We start from the raw sequence: 22,238 nt of genomic DNA, 5'->3' as shown, positions 1-22,238 counted from the left end.
TTCTGAGCCATGTTTTCTCTGTTCGGAGTGCTTGCTGACTTCTGTGAGCACGGAGACAGCTTCTATTCTACTCTCAAGTTCTTATTCAGTCAACTATTCTCTGTTGCAGCTCTATGTTGTGATTGAGGCGAGCAAGGTGGCTGTAATTGTATAACAAAATCGTGACTGCTGCAGCTGTAACCATAGGCTAACTTCATTCACACGTTTTCTCAAAATGCCAAGCTAATATGACACATTTGGGTAATTAGTTTATTAAAACAATAATGCACACACTTCCAGATGGCACAGATATTTCACCCACAACATGGAGGGAAACCCATATCCTGCCCAAGTGTGTCTACCCGATTATTAATGTTGTAGTCAATCTATTTTGTTTTTCCAGGAACAGGGAGTAAGGAGATGCCACTTAAAGGGTTTGGAGGGAGCTCCTCCACAAAAACACACAAACTCTTTGACCTGGAAATACTAGCATACTGAGTGACAGCAGTAAAATTCAATACCGGACTGTGGTAACAAACAGAATAGTCATCATGTAAAAATGGAACAGGAACACACTGTAACAATGGATAGAATTTGCTATAGTGGCAAAGAGAGTATTTCCTATATGATTTGCAGGAATTGATGTATACACACAGAGGAACAATAGCTCTGGGAACACACACACACACACACACACAAACACACACACACACTTGCTAACCCTCAGGCACACACATACAAGCGTCAAAATGACTGTGGTGCAAGAGGGACTACGTAGCTGCAACAGTACGTCAGAGGGGACAAAGCATTTCCTCAAGTCAAGATTAGCTTACATGGGAAATGCACACAAGAATATAAGCACACACCGCCACACCCACCATGAGGCTTGCAGAGAAAGGTTGAGTGGCAGGTAGTGAGGTGAAGCAGGACTTTTAACAGACGTGTGTGTGTGTGTGTGTGTGTGTGTGTGTGTGTGTGTGTGTGTGTGTGTGTGTGTGCGTGTGTGCGTGTGTGTGTGTGTGTGTGTGTGTGTGTGTGTGTGTGTGTGTGTGTGTGTGTGTGTGTGTGTGTGTGTGTGTGTGTGTGTGTGTGTGTGTGTGTGTGTGTGTGATTACTGCTAAAAGTGGTGGTCTGGGGCCTATGGCAAAGTAAATATGCCTGAGGCAAACATGTGTTTGTGTTTGTTTCTGTATCTGTATGTGAATGCAGTGGGTTCCATGTTTATGCATCCATACACATTTCTCTCCACAAGGTATTATTAGCATTAACTGATGGTTTACATAGCTGCGTGTGTGTGGGGGTCCACATCACTATTAACACTGCGCAGTGATGTGGACCTTGGAGCTTCCCTAGGGCCGAGTTCAACACCATCATGTTTTCCCTTAGCTTACAAAACACCTCTGCAGTCCACACTGCCATCACATCCTCAGGTACATCTACTGTAGAGTGGACAAGTAGGTCTTCACATGTCTATAATTTAATAATAAAGTCCTGCTATGTCAGTAATTGTGACTCAGAGGATGCTGCCTGTGTCCCTGAAGCATCTCAGACCCCTGACTTCATTCTACTTGAATGAAGTCAGTGCTTACCATATGATTCCATGCAGAGTGTGTTCAGCTGTACAACACCATTTACTTGCAGAGCACACAGCCTAACTGGCAGCACTCATTGGTTTCTGTAAAACATTGGCTTGGCAGTGCCAAATCAATAATTGAATATGCCCTATTCAGGCCGCGGCTCATTAACCTTTGCTTTTGACCCCCAAAGTCTTTTGGACGTAATACCATACTTGCTGCTTTATGCACCACTTGCCGGTGCCTAGGGCTCCCCCAAATAGTCGACCAAGCACTGGTTGACCAAAAAATCATTAGCCAACCAAAATTTCATTGGTTGATTGGTCACAGGGAGAAAAAAAAAAATTTGGAGCCTTGTCTTGTCAAAATTAGGTGAAAATCTATGTTGTGACAGTCACTCACTGTCAGTGTTTTTGTTTTGTTTTTTACCCTTGGCTGTACATAGCGCAAGACAGTAAACAGTTTATAGCCAATCATGTCTGGAAAGATGTCTAAAATATGGGATCACTTTGAAAAGAACAAGGATCACGCCTAAGAAGGTCACATGCAAATTTTGCAAGAAAAACATTGCCTATCTCTCGTCCATGACAAACATGAGAAAATCCTTTGTCGGGGGCAGCCCTACCAGCGCCCAAAGGATTTTCACACCACCCATCTGATCCATAATTCATTCTATCAAGTTAGCTGAGTATCTGCATCCTGTGCCATTTACCATCCAATTTCAATAAACAAGTGTTGGAAGCTCTAAATGCATTGATACTGCTGTTGTGGCGTTTTAACCCTCCTGTTATATTCATTTGTTAGGAACAGCAATGGGTCAGATTGACCCGGTGCATGTTTAATCATCCAAAAAAATAAGGATTTCAGCATTTTTGTGCTCATGATCACAACATTTTTTCCCTTTTGGGGCAGTAAAACACTAGGGCTGTGGTGTCTGTGAAGACAAATATGGAAGATTGAGGGGCCCTGTTCTTGATTACCAGCAGCTCAACAGGGAGTTCAGTCCTGTTCTTTCCGACAGTTCCGACCATTATGACCTTTTTCTTCAGAAGCTCCCGACCCAAGTTGTAGTTTGTGAAAAAATTGTTGCAGGTTATGTGGTGTCCCCTGAGACCCTGTGCCATGTCGAGCACGACCCTTGTGCCCTGATTCTTCTCTGGGGCTCCTCCAACCGGCTTTCCAGTGTAAACCTGCATGTTCAATGCATAGCTGGTGTTTGCATGACATGCTGCCTAGTTTTTTTTCCCATATTTAGCTGGTTTGGAAGGCATGTATGAAGGCATGTTGGAAGGCATGTATCGCCTAAATGGGCAGCAACCTCTGAATGCCACCAGCCTTTCATCCACTGTGATATTAGGGCCTGGGTTATAGGGTAGTGGAAGTTGCTCTACCCACTTGTCCCACACTGTCCTTATAGCTGCCAGCTTGTCTCTCTCCCGTCTACCAGCCCTTGTCTCTCAATTATCAAATCGGATTACTCTGGAGAAAATGTGAAAAGTCTCCAGGGACATTGTGGCTCGAAATATAGTCTCTGCATCCCTAAGACTGGCTGTCGATTCATCCTTCGACTTAGGGCGCACTCACACTGTCCTTCCGCACCGGGCCAAAACAGGTTTTACGGGTAAAGCCTAGCTCGTTTGACCAGTGTGAGTGCAACCGCTCGGCGCCTAGCTGCGGCCAGCTGGCCGTCTATGGCCCGTTTGAGAGCGGTGGGCTTTTGTAAAGCGTGTTTGTACGAGCACGAGCACGAGTGTGCGCACATGTACTAGCATGAGCACGACGCCTACGGCGGCTCTCACGTCATTTTATGTGCACCTGTTCGGACATAGAAAAAAAAAAAAGACGGACCATGCGCGGACATTTAATAACAACAATGGTGGCGATTTGGGCGGATGAAAATATTCAAAAACAGTTGGACAAGACGCACAAAAACTCTGAGGTCTATGGAAAGATTTGTAAGCACAGCGCCGCATCGGGATGACGCCAAACAATGCGTGTGACGTGTTACGGCGTGATGACGTATGGATAGGCAAGAAGCATTTGCGCGAGGCCCAGGCAGTGTGAGTACAAACGGGCTGGCCAGCGGGGGGAGAGGGAGGGGGGGACAAGTACCCTCAAGCCCGGGGCGCGGTACGGGGCGGACAGTGTGAGTGCGCCCTTATAGACCCCAGCCAGGACGAGGAGCCAAAAATACGCATCAAAATGTGTTTTGTCCAGCTCCTTCCACTTCTTCCCCAAAACACGCCTCCCTTCTAGATTGGTCTTTTTCAGATTTATTTTCTGTACTGAATCTGGCATGACCAGCTCAAAAGCTGACTTGATGTCAGTCACACGAGTCACTGCCATCCTAGTGGGCCCTGGCACTCTTTATTATTTTTTCTGCAGACAGTTTTGCCTGACGCACATTTGGGGATGAAGACTACTGTATTTCACCATTTTTTGACATGAATGTCATGCTTGGAGGAATAGGGATAGCAATTCCCTCATCTAACTCAAAAACAGAATCATTAGAATCAGAATTCAGCTTCAGACAGTCTTCATCTTTAGACACATCCTCCTCTATTTCACTGTCATGATCAATGATTACTTCCAGAGCCTCCTGGACTGTTATCCTTTTGCTTCTGCTGCTCATTTTGTAAAGGTCTGCCTGACAGAGTGTAATGTTGGTAGGACTTCAATGCAGAGATCTTTATATGTTTTGCCCCTCCCCTGTTGAGTGTCCAGTGAATGTGGGTGGAGTTCTCCCGCGAGAACATAAATGGTTCCCATCAAAATTCATAACACCTGCGTCTGTGTGTCTGTCTGTGTGTGCGTGAGTGGATTTGTCCTGTGAGAACATAAATGGTTTCAACACCTGCGTCCGTGCGTGCGTGCGTGCGTGCGTGCGTGCGTGCGTGCGTGCGTGCGTGTGTGAGAGAGAGATTGGGGTGAAACATGTCTCACAGTTTCAAAGAAAGAAATCTGACATTTATGACACTCTTTTACCTTCAGTTTGACTGCCGGGTCAAATTGACCCAAACAGTATCTATGTGATGTTGATTACACAAATTAAGGCAAGCAGAAGAAGTTTCATACTGAAAAAATACTTTTAACTATTTTTTCTAGATCTTCAAACTTTAAACGGGTCAATTTGACCCGGAACATAACAGGAGGGTTAAAGCTAACCAGCTGATGCCATATTAAGCCTCTTTTTCACCCACTTCAAATGTTACCTCGCGCTTGAATGGCTGTTACCAGTGGTTATCAGCCAAATAGATATGGGCAAGAAGGGGCCTGCTATATCTACTAGTAGGTTCAGGAGGCCGTTATTTAATTACATGGTAATGGTCACTGAGCTTTATCAGAACCTCTTAGCGTGACTTTGTTAATAATCTAGAAGTTGCGCTGTGAATTTAATGTACAAGGCCTACGTAAAAAAAATCAACAAACACATGTTATGCTGACTTTTACTCTTTATAATACTTATTGTTATTGTTGCTTTTAATACTACGTCATCTTACAGCACCATGGTCGAGCAGTTGCCGCCCCCACCCTCTGTTGCAAAATCCAGTGTATGTATTCAACTTCAGGATGTAAATAAAGGGTTTTACCCACAGTATCTCAGACAACAATCCACAGTCATTGTGGGAAAAATACTATAAAATACAGATACCACAAATAAAACATTCAGTGCACCCCAATACACTCTCTCTCTCTCTCTCTTTCTCTCTCTCTCTCTCACACACACACACACACACACATAGACACACACACACACACACACACACACACACACACACACACTGACTTACATTTAATATTGTATGTGGCCTGAGGAAAGACTCCAGCAATTAGTTCCATGGATGCATAGGTCCTTGAAACAAATAATAATAACTAATTAAAAATGCTCTTTGTTATTGTGCACTAATTTTTTGTAATATATTGACTGATACAGTACTGCATATGGAAATAAGTTGATGTAGCAGCCTTACAATTAACTACAATGCATTTTACATTTTACTTAGTCAGATATGAAAAAAAATATTCTTTTCCTGTTATTTGTACCAGCGTGTATGTGGGTCTGCTACAAGCCTTGACCAGCTTTTTTGGAATATTTTGGGAAATGCACTTGCTGAACTGAACTTTCAAAAACATTAGTGTACAACAGTCCAGGCTGTCTTTAGCTTTAGTTTAGCTCAGTTTGGAAATGGGCTAAGCTAAGATAGAAAGCGTAGAACAAATAGAAAAAAAATGATGATCAGACTTTTATTCTAACTCCCCTGAAGAGAGTAAGCAAGTGTAGGCCTACTTCAAAAAATTGTGCGTATATTCCCTCAGTGAAGTGCAGCAGTGCTGGTGAAGTTTACTTTCAGCCGCTTCATCATGGGAAGTGGTGGGGAGCTCACCCTCAGACAGAAAGGCACCCACACGCATAAACACACACACTTCCACAGTGTGAATTACTTCATTCTTTTGCTCTGCAAGCATATAAATTGCTATCATACACATTAATATCCCACACACACACACACACACACCTGGTCTAAATACTGTATGTTAACCTTTAGAATGTCAACAGTGGCCCGCTAGCAATTAGGCCTTTAAACAATACCACTTGAGCAGTCAAAATACACATCCACACAAAACACACTCATAAATACAGCAATGGCTCCAAATGGACTGATTATGAAAAAGACGGTGACTGACTACTGGACATTGCAATTTATCTTGAGTACCTTCCTGTGTGTGTGTGTGTGTGTGTGTGTGTGTGTGTGTGTGTGTGTGTGTGTGTGTGTGTGTGTGTGTGTGTGTGTGTGTGTGTGTGTGTGTGTGTGTGTGTGTGTGTGTGTGTGTGTGTGTAAGGCAGATTGAATCGAATGGTTGAGAGAGTAAGGAAACGTTAAAGAAAGCCTAGAGGAAATGACTGCTCCCCAGTCCACCTGCCTTTACTTTTGTCTGTCCACTTCAACTAGAAGTTTCAAGACTACACGAACAGTCCATAACTTCAGATTAAGTTCAGGCTGCTGTTCCGCAGCTGTCAAGAGGGTAAAAAAAGGTCTCTATGTTTCCTTGCACTGCTCCTTTGGCATAGAAAACCCCTAGAGTGTTTGATTTACATTTGTTCAGTCTTGGAATCTGGACTGGAAATATCTAAGGAACAGCTCTCAGAGTTTCAGATGCAGTAACAACTGCTGCTTGCTAGGAAATATGTTTAGTTTCTTTTGTTGCACTTTGGAGAACAACAACACGAAGATAAATTTGAATGACAAATGGAAATGGAGAAGGTATATGCTGAAAGCATAGAAGAATTTTAAGCAGTCTGACTGAGATGTTTGTTTTCATGTGGATACATGGGGGGGAAACAGAATACAATCTTTACAGTAATAACAAACCAAATCAACTTCATATTGCAACCATTAGCTAACAACTATAGCTAGCCACTATCAGCTGCTCTACTGCTACAATTGCAACTGCTTCGCAATAATGTTGTCATCTGAAATGAAAAGTTAGTGTAACTTAACAACTGGCCACGCTTGTGAAACGCTATGTTGTAGAATGAACATCAATTAACCTCGACTTCAACCTTGTATCGCATTCTTTACTTGTACTCCTTACAGGATATACTTAATTTATTAATTTTCGTATCATTATATCACCCTAAACTTTTTCTACGTCCATTTGCATATTATGTAATCCCATATGAGGTCCAATCCTCAAGTTTGAAAAACTGCCAAATAGTTAAACTCTAATGTGGCTGTCTATCAATACACAGCTGAATCATTTGGCATCCTGGAGGCATTGTTATGTATGTGATGTCACCCTTGGTAAACTTAATTCATTATAGCCTATCTGCTATGGTTTTCATATGCAGATGTTTTGGAAGGAATGGAGTTTGGCTTGGAGCGAGGCATCCACTTTTTTATTTGTGCATCTGCCACAATGGAAACTTCTACAAACACAACTGCCACCAAAATATAATGTGTTTCATTCTTCAGCAGCACATTAATTCCTCATCTGCGTGGTTTATACCCATGCTTGTTAGATGGTTTACCTGAACGGGGGCCTGCAAATACACAGATGAGGAATCATGCTTGCCTGAAGGTTAGACATGCAGGCTTGAGGCTGGCTGGCTTAAATGAATGAGTAATGTTCTCCCATCCCTCAGCAGCTACTGTTGAAGTGCCCTTGGAAGAGGCACTGAACCTCCAATTGCTCCAATTGAGCTGCTCAGTGGCCAGAAATGCAAAACTGTCGCTGCACTGGGTGGTTACCAAATGGGGTTGTGTGAAAGAGTGCAACCAGGGTAGGAAAGCAGCCACCATACTGGTTCATTCTGGCTGAGGTTTGTACCATAAGTTGCTTTACTTTGCCAGACACTTTGGCAGGTAACTAGCCACCAATTGAATGTTCTGCTCTATTCTGAAAATCTAATTGGCTTGTGAATAAGTAAAAGTATCTTATAAATATGTCTAGACTAGCAGCCAAATTGTTAATAGCCAACTTTTTACAACAACATATTTTATTGTAATTTAAGGTCTCTAATTTTTGGCTGGAAAAAAATAATTAAAGGGCCTTGTATGTTGGGAGATTTTTTGCCCATCACAGTGACCAGTCAACACAATATTTTGTGTCTGCTATGAGAGGATGATGCTGTTAAAAGGGAACCCAACCTAAATTAATCATTTCAAAGTTCAATAAATATTTGTGAACATGAAAGCCAGAAACCAGAGAACTGAGTCTCAAACCTATGTCATCAAGTATAAAAAAAATAAAGTATGGGGCGGCAGTAGCTCAGTGGGGCGGCAGTAGCTCAGTCCATAGGTGACTTAGCTGGGAACTGTAGGGTCGCTGGTTCAAGTCCCTGTGTGGACCATATATGGAGCGCGTACTGGTGGCTGGAGAGGTGCCAGTTCATCTCCTGGGCACTGCCGAGGTGCTGTTGAGCAAGGCACCGAACCCCCAACTGCTCGGGGCGCTGGTCACTGGCAGCCCCCTCGCTCTAACATCTCTCCTCAATTGCATGTATAGGTCCTGGTTGTGCATGTGTGTATTTCGGGCCTGTGTGTGTAACATGTATGATAATAAGAGTGAAAATTGAATTTCCCTGTGTGGGATAAAAATAAAGTAATTCTTCTAATTCTTCTTAAAGTCTGGAGCTTCTCAATAATGAATGGGAGACTGATTTTTATGTTTACTTTTTTATACCCAAATTAGCTTTATTTCATTATATTTTTTTCATCTGTGAAACAGCTTTTTTAAATAATTAATTCATAGGCCTAGGTGTAGTGAACAGGTGAGTTTTCAGTCTACAACAGAAAATGTGTGGAGGTTTCTGCAGTCCTGATGTGAGCTTGTTCCACCATTGTGGAGCCAGGACAGCAATCAGTTGGAACTTTGTTGAGTTGTAGCTGGGCCCCCAGGTGTAGTTAGGGAGAAGCAAACTGATTGGCAGTAGCACAGAGTATAGTTGACGAGCTGGGTTGTATATTTTGACCATCCTGGATGTAGGATGGACAGTAGGAGCACAGTAGACATTTACCAGTGACTTGAATCAAATTCACCACCAGTAGCCATTTCAGGGTGCAGAGGAACGGGGTAGTGTGGGGAAACTTTGGGAGGTTGAAATGATACATTTGATCCAGCACTACCAAAATTAAACTACTCTTGGCTTTTCCAATACCTGCTCCTGTAACAAGTTGAGAGCTTCTGATCTAGAGGGTCAAATTCAATCTGACTGCCTTTATTATACTGCATATAATTTATGGTGCAGCTATTACTAAGGATCAATAGCACTTAAACTGCTCCATTGATATTGAAACCTGCACTGATTTACAAGCAGATGGGTCTTTGGTCAAATCCACACGCACACACACACATACTTGTATATTTGATATAATGCAGCGACTTCCCAGTGTCCCAAAATGTTGCCCTTATTCACTGTTCATTTCATGTGATCGCTCTTGGAGGAATACACACTCAGACGCACATTTCACTGACTGAAAACATTGGGCTTTTCATTAGATTAGATTTCTGTGTGTGCATGTGTCTGTTCGTCTTAAGTTTAATTTCAATATTTGAAAGGCCAGCTCGCCAGCAAACCTTTCTCTCTCTGACACACACACACACACACACACACACACACACACACACACACACACACACACACACACACACAAGCATACAAACACATTTGAGACCATTGCAAATAGAACACTGTTGGAGACAGTGTGCTTGGGTGTTTGTGTACGTTTGAGTGCCAACTACCAATGCACTAGGACTCAGGGATTGTCAGCACTGCCAAGGATATGACACAGGTTCTATAAAAAAAAATACCAGCAGATGGATGGATGGATAGATGGACTGGTGCAAGTGGACGCAAATCCTTTAAACTCAACAGGCTCACACTGTCAGGGTTGAGATTTGATCTGTGCAAACTCATCAAACTGTAACATGATTTTATTGTTAAGTTTAGGGAAAACATTTTTCAACTTGGTTGTTAGTCTAATAATGGAGCACCATCAGTTCTCACTGAGGAAAGAATCTGGTAAATAGGTCCTTGTGCAGTTAACTACAATAGATAGCCCAGGGGTGGGGGGGTGGGGGTGTAAATCTTTATATTTACTTTTGGTTGTACTTCAAACTTGTACTTTGGAAGGTTTTAGGAGGCTTGTGCTGCTTGCCAGAGACATTATCACTGCCTCTACAACAGAGGGGGCGATTGCAAAGTTAGAATTGTGGCTGTACTTGAGAAGAGGAACACAGGTTGAAAAAGTTACCTTTAACATTTCAAAATCTTGGCGTTCTAGGTTTTTGTTTGTCAGTGCAGTTCTTAGATATTAAGCACCAGAGATATAACGGTGTATTACATTCCACCCACCCCCATATTAATATAGACAATATGAGATAAATAATATGTATTTTGAACATTAAAGTGTGTGAACGTTCTAGTAGAAACCCAAACATATATGAACCTTAAAGTGAGCATAGCATAGGACCTTTAAGCTCTCAATATATTAGTACTAATGGGAAGATAAGTTATGTTGAACTAAATGCTATTTAGTCTCTGCACACTCCCATGTGTATGCTACACTGATTCAATATGTTCAAATTCAAATTTTCAATCACATGTATCAAACACGACAGCAGAAAAGACCCGAAAGCTGAGACAAAAACAATATTACTTTCACAGTTCTGCAGGTCAAGCTTAACTGACAGTTAAGGTATTTTTTTTTAAATCAGAACGTCAATTTCCATCTTTGAAATCTGCAACCAGCCAGCTGAGTCAAAGTCAGTTTGGAGCACTGCATCAGCCCAGTATACCGGGAAATTCAGTACTTCTGAGATCACATCAAATCCTCCTTGAAATATCAAACCCCTGGAGAATCTAATTGATTTGCTGATTTATCCAATCATTGGTTATCAGGAACAGCAGCGGCACATAACAAATTAATATCTCCACTCACATTTCCTGTCTACATTATATTCCCTGATGAAAGGGTGATATTCCTACGGTACGCGTGTGGTATTTAATGTCTGTAGTGATAGCACCTTGCCTTAACTTTTTGACTGATTATTGCTAATGGTCTTTATTTGTATTTCCATAGACACCCATAGTTTTGCTACTGAAACAGTTTTCATGATTGCACTCGAATGTTAACACCATCTAGATTTTGGCTTGGCTTCAGGTGACATTATATATACCATGAAATATTGTAATATACATGCACACACACACACACAAACACACACACACACCAAACATCCAAACAGCTTTTAAAGATTTCATTTACTAGTACATTTTTAGTAATGCATGAATGCTGAGGGAATTTATTATTATCATACAGAGAGACAGACAGGCAGACAGATAGATAGAAAGATAAAAAGATAGATAGATAGCTATCTATCTATATATAAATATGTAGATATATAGATAAACTGATAGACAGATATAGATAAAGATACTATCTTTAACCCTGCTAATGTCCCCACTGATTTGCAATGATCCACATGATGGGTTTTGAGATGGGAGCAAAACTCTCTCCTGGATAGAGAAAGAGCTATACCATATAAACAGCGATCCTGATCTCCAACCGTCCGCACACAGGTCGAATATTGATTTTTTTTTTTTTGTCTTGACAGTTAGGAATCGAACATACTTTATTTTTCAGCTGAGATGCAGCGTATTACAATGAAGTGGTAAGTTAAAATGAAGTGAGAATAAATGAAGAATAAATAAAGTCGGGATCTCTTCTTTCACCCCCTGCTCTTCTCTTTATTTCCCACACCTCCCTGCCACAAAGATGCCGGGAAAACTCGTCCCGTATATCGAGCGTCCCACCGACGCCCACATGAGCTCTCTGCAACAACTCTCTCCGCACGCAAAGCATATTGAAATTCACTCCACGAATACTGACATGCTGACATGCACAGTACCCCCCCCCCCCCCCCCCCCCCCCCCCCCCCCCCCCCACACACACACACACACACACACACACACACACACACACACCTCTCTTTATTCTCTAACCAAAGACTGTGGATTTATGTATCCGTGTGATGGAGAGACAGAGCGGGAGAGGTGTTGCAACAACCCAGAGCTGGAGAGTCCGACAGCGGAAAACAACCCCATTCGTTTATTGCAGCTCGAAACGTTCACCATCCGACTGCCATCCCAACATCCTAAAGCCATTGGTTCACCCAACTAGCCCAAACAACCATCCGGTCACCCATCCAGCTACCAGCCATTCAAACAGTCACCAAGCAAAAAAAGCAGCGCAGTAGTTTCACCATCGGGCACTCTGCTGCGGATTAATCCAACCTGCTACCCAGTGATAACAGCCCATCCGACACAGCCACCCCACATACATTCACAAACCCAGCGGAGGAGAGAAAGCGCGCGCGCCCGGCTGCGAGCGTCTTACCTTGAGCGCCTCTATATCCAAAGACGTCGACCGGTCCATGATAGAGAAGTGAAGTGCTGCAAATCAGTCACGAAAATTGAAGTCCCACAGGCTAAGGAGATGAGAGGGAAAGAGATTAAAGACGGAGACAAAAAAAAAGTTGGAATACTCTCTAGAGTGCCAAACTCTGCTGCACCATCCCTGGATTATTGTTAAGATTATTTTATTAATATTCCACAACGACGACGGGTTTTCTCAGTTTCATTCCTCCCGGTGGGTCGCTTGGTAAAATCAGGACTCCATGCCGTGGAAGTACCCCTCCACTCTCCTCGTTAAGTCCATGCAGACGGGGAGGAATATAAAACAATATGTAAATAGAAGGAGTTAGCTGTGCGTAATGTTTCAAGCTACGGCTTCAGCGCACTTGAATATCCGGTAGTCTTTTTTTAATGTTACATCTGAAATATCAGATATCAAGAAATATCCCCCCACTGCAGGGATGAAGCCGGGATTCAGACTCTCCTGTCAGCCGGTCAGCGGATAAATGCCGTTATATCCCGTTGCATCCCAGTGAACGTGAGTGTGATGTTGTGTCTGCTCGTGCAGTGGTCGGCAACTGGAATTGAGTCCGGATCAGACAGATGATATTCTGCCTTGCCTGGGCGACTTCCATGCGGCAAACCGCCAGAGATATCAGCTCTCCCCGAAAGAAAAGGGAAAGAGAGAGAGAGAGAGAGAGAGAGAGAGAGAGAGAGAGAGAGAGAGAGAGAGAGAGAGAGAGAGAGAGAGAGGAAAAGAGAAAGAGGAAGAGAGAAAGAGGGACAGAGAGAGGAGGAAAGAGAGAGAGATACCTGGTGGGAGAAATGCTGGATAGAGGAGATGAGGAGAGCTGCGAGAGTTGAGAGGAGAGGAGAGAAGGAAGGTTTATTCTGTATATTATTCCAATGACTGACGCACCGGTGTGTGTGTGTGTGTGTGTGTGTGTGTGTGTGTGTGTGTGTGTGTTGTGTGTGTGTGGGGGGGGGGGGGGGGGGGTGACGGAGCAAAAGGGAGAGCGAGGGAGAGGAGAGGTAAAGGCTCGTTCTAATCAAGTAGATGAATCGAAAATGCTGCTTTGCCACTGAGGACGGGAAAGAGATTTAAATGCAGACGCTATTGGAAGGCTGTTGCCTGTGTGTGTGTGTGTGTGTGTGTGTGTGTGTGTGTGTGTGTGTGTGTGTGTGTGTGTGTGTGTATGTGTGTGTGTGTACACAACCGAATGTAGAGGCACTGAACTGATACAGTACTCCTCTATATGAATATCGAAGAAAAATAATCATACTATGTCTGGTTCCAGAAAAATAGCTCACACTTAGCCGAATAGGAGGACTAAAACTTTCTGTTCCTTTCTATCTTTTTTATGATGCAAATTGTCCTCATCCTTCTCATGCATAATAAGGTGTCGCCGCCTGCCGACCACCAGTGCTTTTTGTTATCCGTCACACACCTTCTGAATAAGGAGAAGAGCAGAGCAGTGGAGAGGAGAGGAGAGGAGAGGGGAGGGGAGGGGAGGGGAGGGGAGGGGGGAGGAGGTGTGGTGCCAAAAGGAGGAGAGGAAATGAAAGGGGAGGTGACAAATGAAGGAGAGAAGAGCAGTGGAGAGAAGAGAAGGGAAGAGTCAATATAGGACTGGATGGGACGAGGTGTAGTGGCAAAAAGAGGTGAGGAGAGCACAAGAAAGGAGGAAGAGATGCACAGGAGGAGAGGGGAGAAGAGAAAGGTAGTTTTTATGACCATCCTTACAATGTCATTCTCTGTTCGTGACAAGCTCTGAAACACTATCGTATTGTCTCCGTTTATGGCAGATTGTTCTCTCCAAGCTCTGCGGTACATACAGTACCCTGCATTTTGTGATAAAATTCAGAATGTGAAAAAACAACAAGTTGAATAACTTTAGAAAACAAAACATCTGCAGTCATCTGCCATTCTATTACTCAAATACATTGTACTGTCCACCTAATACAAGAGATATGATGAATGCAGAGACAGCAAGGGGGATATGCTGAAAAATGCTCCCTCATAGACTCAGACCTCCTTTGCTAAGCAGAAATCACCTTGCTGTGCTGTAATAAGAAGGGATATGATTATCACTTTACCCAATCCCATTCTGCTGAGGTCATAAAATAATTACTATCCATTTTAAAATTTAGCAATATTCTGTAAGTCTGCAAAGCTCAAACACTGTGTTTAGCTGCATCACCAGCGATCTTTTGTTTAAAAATAACTGTGTATAGCAGTGTATAATGTGTCATTTAAATAATATAATGAATACATTTTTCTCAGATGTATTGGCTTAATGTGAACTGAATGGACAAGAGGATATCCAAAAACTAATGGATGTGTGCTTGTGAATTACTAATCTTATAAATAGATATATGCAATTGAATGCATAATCTGCAGCAACAGGACAAGATTTTGGTATTGGCCCAAAGACTGCATAAAAAATGGACATAGCCTCTACGTCGAGGTCTGTTCTCTCAACTTGATCCAAACGTTCTCGCCTAAGGGAGCCGTCATCTTGTCATACTCTGACTCCGCCTCATTTCCTCTTACCAGAGAGGGCAATAATGTGACGTTGGGGGGAGGGAGATACGTCCATCAGGCTGATGTATACCTCAGAGGTGAAGTGAGGGCCAGCAGCTAGCTGTCACTCAAGAGGCCGCGCCTCTGATTATGCATACATTTTATCCTATAATAAATTAAAAACTAGCCTGGTACAAAAAAATTCCCCCGCCTCAGTGTTGGCATGGAGATATTTTTTTGTACCTTTTTGGCCTTAAATAGGTTTAATTATGCTGTGAAAACGGTCAATTTAACATAGGGGTCAATGGAAATTGCTTTATCATGAACATCTGCCCCAAGTGGCTACTCTGTGAACTGCAATTATTGGCATTTCCGTATTGGATCAACCAGGTAATCGCTGAGATTGGGGCTTGTATTGGACACGTTCTGGTTTCTTTTTGTAGTCTGAGTAGTATTGACCATTCATGTTTGAGTGGGCTTTGGTTGCATGCAGGCAAACAATCCGTGTGAAGAGTAAAAGAGGCGTTAAGCATTGGCCAAAATGTAATTTTAGAACCCATCGTCTGATGATAGTTTAGCTTATTAGCTTTTTTAGAAAATGTATCTGCATTCATTTGCAGTTATCTGTTTATAGAGACGTCGTCTCTCAACTCCAACTCCATCCTCAGGTAGAATGAACCCAGGACTAAGGGGAGGACTTCTTGGCCTAGGTGTCTGCTGGCTACACCATGCTGGAAATAAGTTTTGTACTTTTTGCATGTCATCCTATGGATCTCTGTTTTGTATTGTGCGATCCAGAAATAAATCAAACAAATCAAAACCTTAAACTCAGAAGTATCGGCTGTTGCCCCCGTCGGCTAAATCATTTTCAGACTGATGACTAAATATAGACAGTGATGGGGTTTCATTTGATTGGGGTTTATGCAAACTGTGTGTGGCTGGTCTGTTTTGGGGATGCAGAGTTATTTTGTCCAATTTTGCAACTCTCTTCTGTCTCGCTGTGTGCTATAGACTTCATTCCACTATTGTCTCTTGCCTTTATATCAAATGGAGTGCACTTGTGAGGTTATTTCACCAAATAATGCCTTTTGTTTGGGTCTGTAGTCATTTCAGTGAAATAGACAGCTCCTCTAATCTCAGGCGCTGATGCCTGTTTTTACATTTCAGAACTTAAACCGTCAGAGCACTAGCCACAGTTCTGGTAGCTTTTTCTTTGACCCCTCTACTTCCCCCCTCTAAGTAACTACTTCAAGTGTAAAATCCAACACATTATTGGTGAAATATCTATAAACCTAATGGTGTATGCTTCATAACTAGTAAGTACTATGCACTAGCACTGTTATAATAGTGTACACTGTGGCTCGTCTTAACCACTGATGGGTTTAGAGATTGGTGGATTGGATAGAATCAGAATTGGAGACATATTTGCAGTGTTTCATTAGTTTCAACATCATGTTGTTGATGCACAGCCTCAATGATTCCTTCGAGATAGCATTAACTGTGGCTACATGAAGATTTCTGCTGCAACTTCAAAAGCCTCTATGGACTATTTCAAGTCTTTTCCACTTCATGTTGGTATGATGTCCTATAGGCTTCAAGTGCAGTAAGCCTGTGTTCAATTTAACGGCTTTGCCTATGAGTGGTCACATGCATGCACTCCCACTTTTTGTACTGTACAGAGATCAGGTACTTTATGAAAACACACACACACAGCCATAGGCCTATTGAATAGCACACTAGAGAACACAGAGGGACATTAGTTGAGGGAGTCGGTCAGAGATAACGGACATCATATTAATGAATTCCTCGCTCATTCCCTCTGCTCCTCCCTCTCCGTTTGTCTGACTCTTCTATGCTGCTTTCTTTTGTCGCCCTCTCTTTCACTTCCCCGTTTCATCCCTCTAGCTGTCTCTCTGTTGCTGCTTTGCTGCCAATCCCTCTCGACCCCCAAAATCTCTCTCTCTCTCTCTCTCTCTTTCTCTCTCTCTCTCTCTCTTTCTCTCTCTCTCTCTCTCTCTCTCTCTCTTTCTCTCTCTCTCTCTCTCTCTGTGTCTCGTTTGAAGTTGCACTCTCTCAACCTCTCTCTCACTCTCGCTCTGTTGCTATTTTCTGCTCCTCTGTGATTCAGGGACCCCTACCACCTCCACCTCCCCACCACCACCTCTTTTTCTTTTCTATAAACTTTGTGCTGTCGGGCAATTAATCATTTTTCAGAGGACTCGTTATTTTTTATTATAAAGGAGCAGCTGACATCAGATACGGGTACCCAGTCCTGTGCCAGCTGGATATGACATCACCCATGTCTCCCTTCCCCTCTCTTTTTATCTCTGCTTTTCCTTTGCATTTACCACCATAAACAGTTTTTCTCTCTCCTCATATTGTATCTCATTGACTTGGCTTTAGCCATCTGCTGCTTGCCAACAAATCCAAATGTAAAGGATCCCTCTCACACGTGGTTTTATTGCCACATCTGTTCATCGAAAATAAAGATATCTACGCATTATACTAAATGTATTTTCCCTTATGAAAATGCACACATATTTATCACATATAAAACGTAATTTCGCATGGGATATTTTTCATATATAGACACGTGATATCCACATTTCACAATTGCTCTTCTATTTTATTCCTTAAAATAGCACTAAAGTCTCCAGCCCCACTGAGCCATTTTACCTGCCCGACAACTCTAAAGAACCATGATGCAGCTGTGCAGTGGCAGCAGTGACTTTAACAGGCTTCTCTGTCTCTCTCTCCATCCCTCTGCTCTCTCCCTTTTACACACTTAAACACTCTTCTAGGCTGTGATAAGATAGGAGCTTTATTCTTCTGCTTAAATGCAAAGTGCAGCTGTTTGCTTTGCTAGCTGAAGAAACAGAGCCAAAGCCTATAGGATTTTTCCCGCATTTTTCGTGTTGCCATGCAGCACAAAGTTTGACAGCAACTTGCAAGTTACTGGTTATCTGGATAATTTCAGATGACATCGCGTATGCATGTGAAAATGGAGACTAGAAAGTTACTGATTTGCTTGCCAATCAAGAAAGATGAGGAAACATTGAGGTAGTTCCTGGTTTTGACAATGAACTAAATTGTTTATTTCACTAGTATTTTATTCATGAAGCAACAACAATTTCAGTATACTGGTAATACTGTCATAACCACAGGTTTCCCCACCTACAGTACTTGAACATTAACTAGCATTACATCTTCTAATACAGATGTGCCACATGTATTTATCAGTTCTACTGTAGGTCTGATGTTCATTTTTAGTTTAAATTTACTTGAGCCGGCTCTCTGCATTTATATTTGGGAGAATACACATTCTGTAAACGCCCCTATTGTTATCTCTCCATACCTATAGTTTACAGTCTACTAAGTGATTTGTTGAATTACAGAAAATGAATGATCAATTTTAAATATTGATTAATCATTTAAATTATTTCTTAAGCAAAACTGCCAAAAGTCCATAAGGCATTGCAAACTAAATGTGAATATTTTCTGATTTTCTTAGATCTCTATGATAGTAAGCTTAATATTTCAATATGTCAACTTGGGCATTATTAATTATTTTCTCATATAAACCAAATAATTAATCAGAAAGAGAGAGAGACGATAGCATGAATAGATGTCCCTAAAACAAAATGGTGGAATCCTTGGTACAGCTTAAATATGTGACCTTTACATAAAAAACAGCAACTTCAGCTCTTCTTAATAACCATATGAGCCAATTTCAAGGGAATCGTTTAACTAATTCTGCAGCCAAGCAAGTCTTGAAATGTTTCCATGATTGAGTTGAACGAATTAACTGAGGTTTAACAAGACTGCAACACGTACTGATTGTTTCATGGTGCATTGGCTTTAATATTCCAACATGCATTTCATTTCAACAGTGTGTGAGCGTGTTTGTGAGAGAGAGAGACATGGAGAGAGATATATGTATGTGTTTGTGTATGTGTGTTTGTGTATGTGTGTGTGCGTGTGCGTGTGCGTGTGCGTGCGCGTGTGTGTATTGTATATTTTCTCTTTAAATATCATTTAGTTTTCGTTTTCATTGCTTCCTTTAGTGCTACTTGTATATACTTAGTCCTATTTTATTCTAATTTAAATATTTGATAATGTGTTCGGTCATCATGTGAAGCCTGGAGGGGGGCTACAAATGCATTTTATTGTGCAACCCTAACGACAATAGCGCTGAACCTAAAACATTGTGATCTGCACTTACAACCCATATAGTCATTTTTGCAGAGAATGTGTTAACATAACGAAGCTGCAGTTTCTTATAGCGTTGCATTGGGCTGCATTAAATTGAAATGTGTTAACTAAAGCATCTGCATACATATCAATTACAGTATAAAAATAAATAAATAAATAAGCCACTACAACTATAAAAGGTTTTACACAGGTAATAATACAGTAATGTTTCTCGCAAGGTATAACGTACCACACTACATTAGTCACAAAGTGCTGAGGTGTAATTTCATGGGGAGACAAGGGGACATGTCACCCCCAATGATTTCACATAAATCATTTGTCACCCCCTCAATTAACTATATGAAGTGTCTGTGACAATCTCGCCACTCCCAGAAAGAGACAGGCATATTCTGTATTTATTGGTTCAGGCTTCACATTTGTTCACACTTTTTGACAAATAGCAGGCCAAGCTGCAGACCAGTAACTTGGAAATTTCCCCTCAGCCATCAGACTCATTTCAAGTTTCCTGAGGGTGAAACACATTCCCAATTGCAAAATATGATTTTGTGTCGTGACTTCGGTGAACATTGATATAATTCTTAATCTGACAGCTGATGTACTTTGGAAGGCCAAAAGCCTGGTTAATAAACAGGATCAGTCAACCTAATATGGTGGGTTTAAATTATGTCTGCATTTTTAAGACAGTCTATAACCTGTCTATTGCTACAAAATGGCATTATCTCACAGCCCAAACAGAAAACAAGAAACCTCCATGTTGCAACATGTGGAGGCAGTGGTTGCTTAATTTCACTCAATTAGCGTATTTATTCATTTATCAATCTGTTTTATTAACATCATCTGTGACAATAAGCTGTTCTTTACCTTTTCTTTTTTGTTTTTTTTACATCATTCTCCTACTTTATAAATCAGATTTACAGCAATCATGCCCTTCCCTCTACTGTTCAGGTCAGAGTGTAATGCCCTAGTGTAGTGTGTTACAATTGATTAAATAGCCTATTTGTAAGAACCAGGCGTTAATTATAATAACTTTAACATTTCCTAATAAATACCTTCTCCGGAGTTGAAATTTAAAAGCATGACCTGTAGATGTGAACATAATATGACAGTACATTTCTGTCACCCTTAAAAAACTACATAACCCAGAGGCTTCCGCGCCTGAAATCTCTTTTCGTTGATTGGTCGACTCAGCCTCCATTGTCAGGGACGTGTCCAGCCGTTAGAGCATCCTTCCGTCATGGCGTCTGTTTGGGCTAAATCCGTCGTTAACCTGCCGGTCCTGTCTGTTTTCCTGCTCTTGCTGCTATGTATTCCACCCGGGGGAGGACAAAAGAAGAAGGAGGTAACGCTTCAACCGCTTGAATTAATTGTTGCTGTGCTGTTTAATAAAACGAGTGTGCAGGTTGTGCATTAAGCTAGTGAGCATTGATCTGGATAGACAGGAAGTTTGTCTGGTTATCTACTATTCGGGGCACAAGAAAAACGCCGTTCGTATGATATAAATAAGGAGACTTTCATGTTTTGTGTTGGACTCTTTCCTGTGTGATTTTAGCTTTCTACACAATATGACAAGCGTACATACATGGAGGCATAACGGCAACGTCAACATTAGTCTAAATTAAAGTATTCTCTACAAAATACGCTAGATCGCTTGGTATTTTCTAGAATATCATATGTGTTTACACTGACACCCTTATAATATGTTAGCTTCACTAACGTTCTTCCAAAGCATCGCTGCGTTGTCGCCGTTATAAAGATTTTTTTTTTTATTAAGGCTTTTATTTTGAACTCTGTAAGTACCGGAAGTGTTTTCTTTTTAATGCCCGTTAGCTTCTTAATGACGTTAGACGCTTGCGAGAATCTCACAATAAACATAATTATTAGCTGCTTGCTACCTGATTTAGGCTGTTGTGGTGCACCGGAACTACAGCCTATTATAGTTAACGTTACTGACGGTTTTGCGTAAGCGATATACTTGTGGTTTTATTTCTTTGAAGTGATAGTAAGGTGCTTCAGCTGAGAAGGAAGTGAAACGGAAGCTCTTGCGGCTTGTTTGCTCGATTTGACATTTGTCACTGGGCTGGGAGTGCGGTTTGCTAACATACTGTTTCCCTGCTTTGTGTTGAATCAATTGACATTTCTTTTGAACATGTTATTGACTTTATTAGTAATTTGGTCACCAATAATTGCACACACGTGTACTTTATTGGTGATCGTTTGGCTTCTCGCCATTCTATGTGTATATTTTTGTATGGTGAGTGGAAAACCGTGGAAGTGCGATGTGCAACTAGTATCAGGGTTATTTGTGATGATTGCTCAGATATATTTGTGTTCATGCACGCTGTGATCCTTTTACAACAATTTAAAACAAAGCCACTATATTTTTCACAGGGTAATACTTTATCATGTATATTTACGAGGTGACATAAACCAGCATCTTTATTCATTCATGTGCTGATCCCTATTGCCTTTTGTTACCTGTATGTGTTTGTTTTTATTAAAAATAAAAAATATTATCACTCAAGTGCTTTGTTACTTGGAATTATGACATGCTATACATTTAAGTGTTCATTTTGACGTTGGGAATAGCAGTTTGACAAAATTGTTCTTGTTTGACATAAGCATTTTCAGAGTTTTAGAGTTTTCAACCACATCACGTAGACTGAGAACTTAGTCTGTTAAACTAGGCTATAATTTTCATGTTTTCATGTTCATGTTCATGTTTTATCTCCAATACCACCACAGTCCAACTCACCTGCCGGGAAGTTGTCTAACACTAAACAGCTTAGTGTGTAATGTCTAACATGAGCATCATTATTTATTGAACACAACAAAAACAACAAAATAAAAAGTGTGCGTCCTCATCATAGTTGGTATTAAAGCCCTAACACACTTTGTAGCACCTCTCCTACATGGCTTATGATGGCACTGTTGGTTGGTATTCAGACCGCAAAAATGCCCTGCGATAAATGCAAGGGGTTGCATGTTGTTTTGGTGCTGGTAAGAAACTGAAGTACTTCAGGAATGCATGTTG

At 41.5% G+C, this 22,238-nt stretch overlaps 2 protein-coding genes across 2 annotated transcripts in view; one reads left to right on the top strand and one right to left on the bottom strand.

Moving 5' to 3' along the window:
• LOC310961613 (zeta-sarcoglycan-like) overlaps window positions 1-12,493 on the bottom strand; it is a gene marked incomplete at both ends in the record, with an annotated part of 392,549 nt that extends 380,056 nt beyond the window's left edge. The window contains one exon of the mRNA XM_083933745.1: window positions 12,455-12,493. Within this exon, the coding sequence (XP_083789871.1) occupies window positions 12,455-12,493 (39 nt within the window). The remainder of the gene's footprint in view (window positions 1-12,454) is intronic.
• Window positions 12,494-20,432: 7,939 nt separating this feature from the next.
• tusc3 (tumor suppressor candidate 3) overlaps window positions 20,433-22,238 on the top strand; it is a 93,733-nt gene continuing 91,927 nt past the window's right edge. Inside the window, exon 1 of the mRNA XM_083925028.1 lies at window positions 20,433-20,546. Coding sequence (XP_083781154.1) covers window positions 20,442-20,546 — 105 coding nt within the window. The 5' untranslated portion in view covers window positions 20,433-20,441. The remainder of the gene's footprint in view (window positions 20,547-22,238) is intronic.

This window comes from Echiichthys vipera (genome assembly GCF_963691815.1).
Source record: "Echiichthys vipera genome assembly, chromosome: 2".
NCBI classification, from domain to species: domain Eukaryota; kingdom Metazoa; phylum Chordata; class Actinopteri; order Perciformes; family Trachinidae; genus Echiichthys; species Echiichthys vipera.
Note: the sequence above shows the minus strand (reverse complement) of the source record. Positions and strands in the feature narration are given on the sequence as shown.